Source organism: Schistocerca gregaria, chromosome 4, assembly GCF_023897955.1.
Source record: "Schistocerca gregaria isolate iqSchGreg1 chromosome 4, iqSchGreg1.2, whole genome shotgun sequence".
Lineage (NCBI taxonomy): Eukaryota > Metazoa > Arthropoda > Insecta > Orthoptera > Acrididae > Schistocerca > Schistocerca gregaria.
In genome coordinates, this window is record NC_064923.1 from 267,200,584 (window position 1) to 267,209,874 (window position 9,291).

At 42.7% G+C, this 9,291-nt stretch overlaps 1 protein-coding gene across 1 annotated transcript in view; it reads right to left on the reverse strand.

Moving 5' to 3' along the window:
- LOC126267685 (homeobox protein Hox-B4-like) overlaps window positions 1-8,520 on the reverse strand; it is a 125,342-nt gene extending 116,822 nt beyond the window's left edge. The window contains exons 1-2 of the mRNA XM_049972987.1: window positions 8,304-8,520; window positions 8,061-8,234 (exon numbers count right to left, since the gene is read on the reverse strand). Coding sequence (XP_049828944.1) covers window positions 8,061-8,234; window positions 8,304-8,520 — 391 coding nt within the window. The remainder of the gene's footprint in view (window positions 1-8,060; window positions 8,235-8,303) is intronic.
- Window positions 8,521-9,291: the final 771 nt, after the last annotated feature.

Genomic DNA, 9,291 nt, shown 5'->3' on the forward strand with positions numbered 1-9,291 from the left:
TAAAATTTGTGGAAGGTTGGTCTTTATAGAACTAAAAACGATTTCTGATTAGTAAGAGAAAGCTGAATAATAGATATAAAAACCAAATGCATTTGTCTGGAGCTATAAATTCTGTAGAAAGTAGGAAGTGTAGTTAATAAAATGATGATAATTCGTAACGGTTTTGTTACGCCAATATCAAAATAATTATGAGTGGAAGGCAGAGATTGGAATATTATTGTACATAGAATACCGAAACACTATCTCAATAAAATCACAAAGTGGTCACGGGAAACGTAGCAGTATACTACAATCGAATAAAGATTTTTGAAAATAAAAGATAAAACTCAAAATAAATGTATCATCTGGAGACAGAGAGGAACTGGGAAGTACTAGAACACGAGCTAGTGAGAGCTAGTAACCGTGAAAAAAAACCTGAATTTTTGTGTCTTGAAAGCGACCGTCCGCCAAGGTAACAAAAACACCAATTTCATGTTCCCCATCATATGAGACCAGCCGGATGAGACAGGCAGCAGTAATCATTTTCATCGTCAGAGACCGGAAATGTTCAGCGCAGAGAAGAAATATTAGACGGAAGGAGGGAGAGAGGGAGGAAGGGGGTGGGGCACAAGAGAGTCTAGTGTTACAACACCGAAGAGGATGTAAATAAGAAATGGGACCACATAGCGAACTCACAAACTGTGAAAAGTAATGTATGTTGTTAAAAGGAATGCAAATACCTGCATTTCCAATTTGCATTCGGATACTCCCTTCATTACCACTAAACATGTCCGAAGAAGGATTTCACTTATTTTGTAATGTTCTACAGCAGATATTGCCTCATATTTCCGTCAATACATAGCACTGCACATTAGTTATGCAGTTTACATAATTACACGGCCGTCTTTTCTTCCTTGTTCAACTCCTTTCCATTGGTTTCCTTGCAAGTGGAACTCAAAAAATGTTTCCGGGCGTTTTTAGTGTCACTGCAACATAACTAAAAGAGAGAATTTACTGTCAGTTATAATCTAACACACACCAGTTTTGTGTTACTGATATTTGCAGACAGTCTTTCTCGCTTGCTAGTTATCTTAACTGCTACCCTTTTTTTGCAACTGATTTCAGTTTAGTTTCTTTACCCAACATGTTTCAATTGACAGTTCGAGGTTCAAAACTGCTACTTTGAAATACAACGTATATAAACCAAATGACTCAAAACATACAATATAAACACCACCCACGGGTTAGGCTTTAGGCCTGTTCCGATTTGGCAATTGCTCCCTGCAAGACAGTATGCGGAGCGATCTATGATGACGACACATGTGGTAGTCAACATGTCGTCAATCTCCCCAGCCATTGTCGCCAGTAGATTAATCCCGACGATGCCGCTGCTTCTTTATTCAAGCAGCTCCTCATTTGCCCTGAAGAGGCCGTGTGGGCCCCGCTAATGACTCGAAACGACACACTATTATAACAATCATTTGTTTTGTATGTAACTTAAAATCCCTAAAACAATCAGGTGAAACATATTTGGTTAAGAAACAGAAGTGAGTTTCTGTAGCAAAATACGAGGAATCGTTATGCGTCTCCACAAGATAAACGCCGTTACACTATTGTTACTGTGGTGTGAATGTTTTGAACTGAGTTTGGGAGACAAAGATCGGAATGTAAGAACCCAGTTGTTTCCATCAGCATTACAACACGATATCGAAACTTCCCCGTGATAAAGAATTGACATGCGGTTCTAACCTGACTTAAAAGGAAGTAGCAAGGTTTTTATTAAAGCAGTTGAGACAGACAAATTCTGATTACATACATACCATTATTTTTAGACAATTGATTTCTTACCTTTGTGTACAATTGAACAATTATTATATTAAGTAAGGAATAAATAATCAAATAGAAAGTGAGTGTATTTATTGACGAATGTTTATGTTTGAGTAACTGTTCTCTGTTAAGTTTCGCTGAGACCTCGACGTGCAAGCTCTTTTCGACGTAAGCAAGTTCGCAGTCTCGAGTTTTATCGTAAAATGTTAAATTACGTAGACGATTACAAACACGCGAATTTTGTCGAGGAGGTACGCACATTTAGGACAATATTACTGAACGCTGTTTTCTGCTCAACACTGAACGTCCCGAAAGAAATCACTGTTTTTGCGGCAGACATCTGGAACTGTGGAACTTGAAGAAATGTATCAATTTGCGGATATGTCCTTTGCCGGTAATTCATAATTAATTACTCTCAGTTATTGTTGTCAATGCATTCTGTTGTGGGATCTAGTGAATAAGAGTACTCACTGTACTCTCTATCTTACCCCCATGTCTGACATGGGATCAAAGTTGTTTGGGATGGTTTTACCCCTATTAGGTGGAACACCTTGTGCATGTAAAAGCTGCAACTACTTTGCCCAATCGGAACAGGCCTAAAGCCTAACCCGTGGGTGGTGTTTATATTGTACGTTTTGAGTCATTTGGTTTATATACGTTGTATTTCAAAGTAGCAGTTTTGAACCTAGAACTGTCAATTGAAACATGTTGGGTAAGGAAACAAAACTGAAATCAGTTGCAAAAAAAGGGTAGCAGTTAAGATAACTAGCAAGCGAGAAAGACTGTCTGCAAATATCAGTAACACAAAACTGGTGTGTGTTAGATTATAACTGACAGTAAATTCTCTCTTTTAGTTATGTTGCAGTGACACTAAAAACGCCCGGAAACATTTTTTGAGTTCCACTTGCAAGGAAACCAATGGAAAGGAGTTGAACAAGGAAGAAAAGACGGCCGTGTAATTATGTAAACTGCATAACTAATGTGCAGTGCTATGTATTGACGGAAATATGAGGCAATATCTGCTGTAGAACATTACAAAATAAGTGAAATCCTTCTTCGGACATGTTTAGTGGTAATGAAGGGAGTATCCGAATGCAAATTGGAAATGCAGGTATTTGCATTCCTTTTAACAACATACATTACTTTTCACAGTTTCTGAGTTCGCTATGTGGTCCCATTTCTTATTTACATCCTCTTCGGTGTTGTAACACTAGACTCTCTTGTGCCCCACCCCCTTCCTCCCTCTCTCCCTCCTTCCGTCTAATATTTCTTCTCTGCGCTGAACATTTCCGGTCTCTGACGATGAAAATGATTACTGCTGCCTGTCTCATCCGGCTGGTCTCATATGATGGGGAACATGAAATTGGTGTTTTTGTTACCTTGGCGGACGGTCGCTTTCAAGACACAAAAATTCAGGTTTTTTTTCACGGTTACTAGCTCTCACTAGCTCGTGTTCTAGTACTTCCCAGTTCCTCTCTGTCTCCAGATGATACATTTATTTTGAGTTTTATCTTTTATTTTCAAAAATCTTTATTCGATTGTAGTATACTGCTACGTTTCCCGTGACCACTTTGTGATTTTATTGAGATAGTGTTTCGGTATTCTATGTACAATAATATTCCAATCTCTGCCTTCCACTCATAATTATTTTGATATTGGCGTAACAAAACCGTTACGAATTATCATCATTTTATTAACTACACTTCCTACTTTCTACAGAATTTATAGCTCCAGACTCTTTTAGTTATGTTGTAACGCCTGTAAGTGTGAAGTACCTGGAGGCATTCAGACTTGTCCTATTAAATAAAGTCTAAAACGGCTTGATTAGAACGACAGCAAAAATAGCAAAATTATAAATACAAGCCAAATTATTTTTGTCTAATTCTCTGTAGGGACAATGTTTGTAACAGAGACAAAAAGTGTATTCCAGAAGTTGATGGTTCCCGCAAAAACGAGAAGAGACAAATGAAGATAACGCTCTTGAAACCGGTCGGATGTTTATGTATAACTATGCTACGAATACAAATTAATTAAATAGCGAAGGCCAACGACATTTTCTTGATTTTTGGAGGCTGTGTTCCGCCTTACGATTCCACACAAACACACGTTTGAGACGCGTTTCCTTGCGCTTCTCTCAACTCTGAAACATCATTATCACCGCGGTTTTATGTGACAACGACGAAGGTTGAACATTGACTACAAAGTGTACCAATGGTGGCAGGACATTCATTTCTTGTAACTAGGACTAAAAGAGAAATCTAATCAGTATTCAAGAAAGGTCATTGCCCTTGACAAATATTTGAAATTGTGCTAATTTTAAGGAAACCCTATCCACTCGTATACAGAAATTCAATGCATTTACGTGACGTAAAGGAAACCACATGAACTACGAAAGGGTTTTTAGTACCACCCACGAGGATAGAAGTTGCCTCCAAGCACGTTCAGTATACTTTCGATTGCTTATATATAACTGTTATTATAGTTTTCTTAAATGTTAGAACATCTACTGTAGGGCGCGTCCTGAAAGAAGTACACAGCTCTATTCAGTGTCTACAGCGGAATTGGAAAGTTTGCAGTTGTATTAGCAGTAAAATCGGTGGCTGTAATAAGAATGTTTCCGATGCTATAACAGATCTTTGCTGCCGCACAGAAAAACCAAAAATTTGGCTCCTAAGAGTAAAAAGAGGAGTACAATAAATGCTATTACTGTATTACCTAAACCTGTAAAAAGGCCTGGCACAGGTAAGGCACTATTAATTAGCGAATTAATTGGCGAACATACTGACGAACGCATCCTCAACGGACACCGCAATTCAATTACTCCAGAAGTTATAAAATTTGCGCCTTTATTACCAATTAAATTACTAAGCAGCAGCAACGGCGGAAGTGAAATGATGATATTCCTTCTCGTAACTAGAAAGTATTGACATTGATAATGGAAGAAGTAAGCGAAAAATGACGAATACATTTGTTTTCTCTGTTGTCAGTTAAGTGTGGCTGTGCTAAACATCTGTGTACGAATACAAGATCTTTCCCATCCTTACACCATTGACGACGTCGTTTATTCAGCTGTAGAATTAATTGCTTTTCTATTGTGTGACACATTATATATTTATGGGAGCGCAATTGCAGTACTGAAATGTAACTTAGACACCCTTGCGACGGAAGATGCCATGATGATACGAAATATCATTGTGAATGTCAGAGTAAACAAATGACGTCAGTACATTTGTATCACCTGAAGATATGTTGCAGGACTAAGCCGCAAAGCTCTTGGTGAAACTTTAGCAACTGAGGTGATAATGTTACCTTATTGCCTCGATATTCGGAAATCACACCAGCGAGGAAAAACTGGGGCTTATTTGTAGTGGAATATTTAATACGTAACGGCGCAACAAGGAAAGTTTCGTCATATTCAAAAGGCGTTGCATTAGCTGTGAATGTCACATATAGCCCTATTACTCCATAAACTGGCTACATAATACCCTAATAAAAAGAAATACAGCTTTGGAAGGGTGGTTTTCTTTGCTATAAATGTTCTTTCACTTTCTCTTAACACTACCTGCACGAAGAAAGAGACTACATTGTGCATAAACAAAAACATAAATTGATAAAAGATCTGTCAGTATATGACCTTTATTAATAGCAAAGAAATCTCCTCTGTTGAAGAAAAATACAGTTCCTTTTGGCGGTATTTGGCCTTATCGTACGCCGTCCATATTAGGCAGTGATTTGAAAACTGCAACAGTTCATACAAGGCTTTGTATACCAACATCTGAACAATTTGTGGACTGTTTATGCTGTTGTTTCGTGTTTGTGTGACGTCTAAAATTGAAAATGTAGATTTATCACTAAACTGAGGGTACTTTCTGCTTGACTATATTGTAAATACCCTTATTATTGTTACAATCTGTAATTCTAATGCTATATTACACTAATAAGTGTTGAGTATACCTTATTTGTAGCAAAATTAGACTCAAAACAAACAACTGACGTCCGGCAAACAAAAACTTAATGTAATCCACTGATCCACGTGAAGATGAGGTTGTGAGCCCTCAAACGCGTCATAGGAGAAAGTAAAAAGTGACTGACGCAGATAATTGTTTCAATTCATCTTTTGCGTTATTCAGTACTTAGAAAGAAACAGTCCATAATGGATAAGGTGTGCAGGCTCCATCTATCGACTTTTAAACATTATTTGATGTATAACTGGATATCTGGATAAAAAGACATTAATGACGATTGACAACCGTCCGAAATTAATTCTAAACAAAGCCGCTGTATGCGAATATCTTGGCATCAGCTGTGTTAGGTAGGAACGTAGGCCTTCTATCTATTAATGATACATGAAAATTTGTGCGCGACCTAGACTCGAAGACGAGTTTGCCGCTTATTGCGAGTGGTCGCCTTAACATTTTCGGCTAGCCGTGCACGCTTCCCGAACTGACCAAAACTTCTATATGTCACACTGAGTACATCTGTGTATCATAGTCCGCTACACCTACCGCTGTCGCTCGTAGCGAGACTCTGTTTTCCCGCACCAGTCACACAGAGACTATAAGGGATCGAGACCCATGACATCATCGTCCTGTGCACGCTTCAGCATACATGTAATATTTACATGTCTTTCTGGATTGAAAGTGACGATTGACAGCAGTCCGAAATTAATTCGAAACAAATTCGCCGAATGCGAATATGTTGGTATCAGCTCTGTGACGTATAGATGTACTATATATTAGTTACATATGACTGTTAGATGTTTTTGTAAGTATACAGGATGTTCGTAAATTCTCTTCAAATCTCCTAGGATTTGTAGAGAGGAGTGAGTACATAATATTTTGAATAGGAACCCACGGCCGGAAACGTACCGTTTCCCTTTTACAACGGTTTCGCTTCAGATGTGTAACGCGTGCACGTCTGCTGAGGGAAAGAGAGAAGTCTCAAACCTGCTTGTCCCGATAGGCAATAGGATGAGTCACGCATACTTCAGTTCCTCAAGCAGAAGCAGATGAGTTAAACATCTGAATTGAAACCACACTAGAACGGAAACGGCACGTTTCCGGACAGGGTTGCTATTCAAAATATTACGTACTCAATCCTCTCTACAAGTCCTAGAAGTTTGTAACGGGAATTTTCGAACAACCTGTGCATTTTGTGCAGCAAATAAAGTGTATCGTGTGAAATGTTTGGACCGCACTTTTCCTGCTGTTTCACTCACCAGCAGCTTACCACAGAAACTTTGTCAAGAACATCTACTACGAATTTTGTTTTGGCGTTTGGTAAATTGTATCATTGCTAGTTTCTTAATTATGATACTTTATTTTGAGCTTTTGTAAATATCTACATAGCCACCTTCTCAGTAATTCTCTGGTAGTTCACTCTCGAACAGCGTGCGGAAAGAACGAACACCCGTATCTTTCCGTGCGAGCTGTGATTTCCCTTATTTTATTATGGTGATCGTTTCTCCCTATGTATATCGGCGTGAACAAAATGTTTTTGCATTCGGAGGAGAAAGTCAATGATCGAAATTTTGTGACAAGATCCCGCAGCAACGAGAAACGCCTTTATTTTAATTATGTCCACCGTAAACCCTGTACCATGTCCGTGACACTCTCTCCCCTGATTCTCGACAGTACAAAATGTGCTGCCATTTGTTGAACTTGCTCGATGTACTCAGTTAATCCTATCTGGATCCCACACTGCACAGCGATGCTCCAAAAGAGCATAGTGTAGGCACTCTAGATCTGTAGCATCTTCCGTGTTCTGCCAATAAAACGAAGTCTTTGGTTCGCCTCCCCCACAACATTTTGTATGTGACCTTTCCAATTTAAGTGTTCGCAACAGTAATTTCTAGGTACTTAATTGAATTTACAGCCTTTAGAATTGATTGATTTTTTTATGTAACGGAAGTTTAACGGATTTCCTTTAACACTTGTGTGGATGATCTCACCCTTTTCATTATTTATTTTCCCACCTTACAGATATCTTTTCTAAATCATTTTGGAACTTGTTTTGGTCTTCGATGAATGTGCCAGATGGTAGCACTTAACTCTACTTTCACCATTCAGTAACGGGCTAGGGTAATTGACAAGTTAAGGTTGCGGACAGAGTGAACACACTACCATTTGGCGTTGTCGTCGCCTACCTTCCGTTCCACTAAAACTAGGCGGAACTCGATCTTAACGCGGATTTAAAATTGATAAATCGGTGCATCACGGAATGGGATATATCAGTACGAACAGTGGCCTACTTACCCGAAGCAGAAGGGTTGGTCCTCCGACACGCGGCCACTGCGGAGGCGGATCCGGCAGTCCTGGAGGCGGCGGCGGAGGCGGTGGAGGCGGCGGTGCTGAGGTCGGTGGCGCGCAGCCCCAGGATGGCGTCTATGGTGAACGACTTGCTGGGGGGCGGCCTCGCGGTGGCGGCGGCTGCGGCGGCCGTGGCGGCGGCAGCGGCGGCGGCGGCGGCGGCCGCGGAGGCGGCGGGAGAGCCCGTGCCGGCCGCTGCCGCCGCGGCGTACATGAAAAACGATGTCGTCGGGGGCGGCGGGGGTGGCGGGGGCGGCGGCGCGCCCGCGCCCGAGGCCGCCGTCGCCTGCGGCTGGTGCTGCTGCTGGTGGCTGTGCTGGGCGTGCTGCTGCTGTTGGTGGTGGTGGTGGCGCAGCTCCAGGAAGTGGCTGAACGCCGGGTACGACAGCAGCGGGTTCTGCATCATCTTGGAGGCGGCGCCGCTGTCGGAGTCTTCGTCGTGCAGAGGTGTCACGCTGCCGGGGCGGTCGGCCGGCGCTGTGTCATCTCGTCGCACTCGTAGGCCTTCCACTCTGCGGTGCGGTCCTCAGCTGTCACTACACATGTGGCCTCGCCGCGCGACACCTCGCAGACACTCGCCGTCGCGTCCTCGGCTCGGCTCCGGCGGACGCTGCTTGTCGGCCCTGAGCGTGCGCTACTGTGCGAGCACGTTGCCGCGCTGATGAAGTCGGGTTCTTCCCCCCTGTGACGCGAGCCCGCGTTGCCTCCCCACCACGGCCGCCCGGCTCCCCACTCCGCGCATCGATCCCTGCGGCCGGATTGGGCGCGCGCCGCCCCGCCGCGCCCCGCCATTGGTCCGCGCCGCAGGTTATTAAAGGCGGAGTTGGATTTGGAAAGAGGGAAGGGGCGGGGCTCTTTTACGTGAGATGAGATGTGAATAAAGGCAAATGGGAGAGTTTTGTAGCGGAGTCACGCCTCTCCCCTCCCGCGTTCCTCCTCGGCTGCGCGCTCTCTCCCTCGCCGCCTCTTTCTGCCGGGCTTCCAACTTTTTTCCCCTCTCCCCGCTGCACGAGTTCTCACTCAACCCCTTCCGAACCAAAGGACGGTGACTGAGGACTTTTTCCACATCTCTCTCTGTCATTCTCGTATCTCCCCCTACCCCCTATTTCTCTCCCTCTCTCCCCTCCGCCCCTCCCCAGACTCGGCTAGAGAGGTCGCACAATTGCCGTGGAGCGCG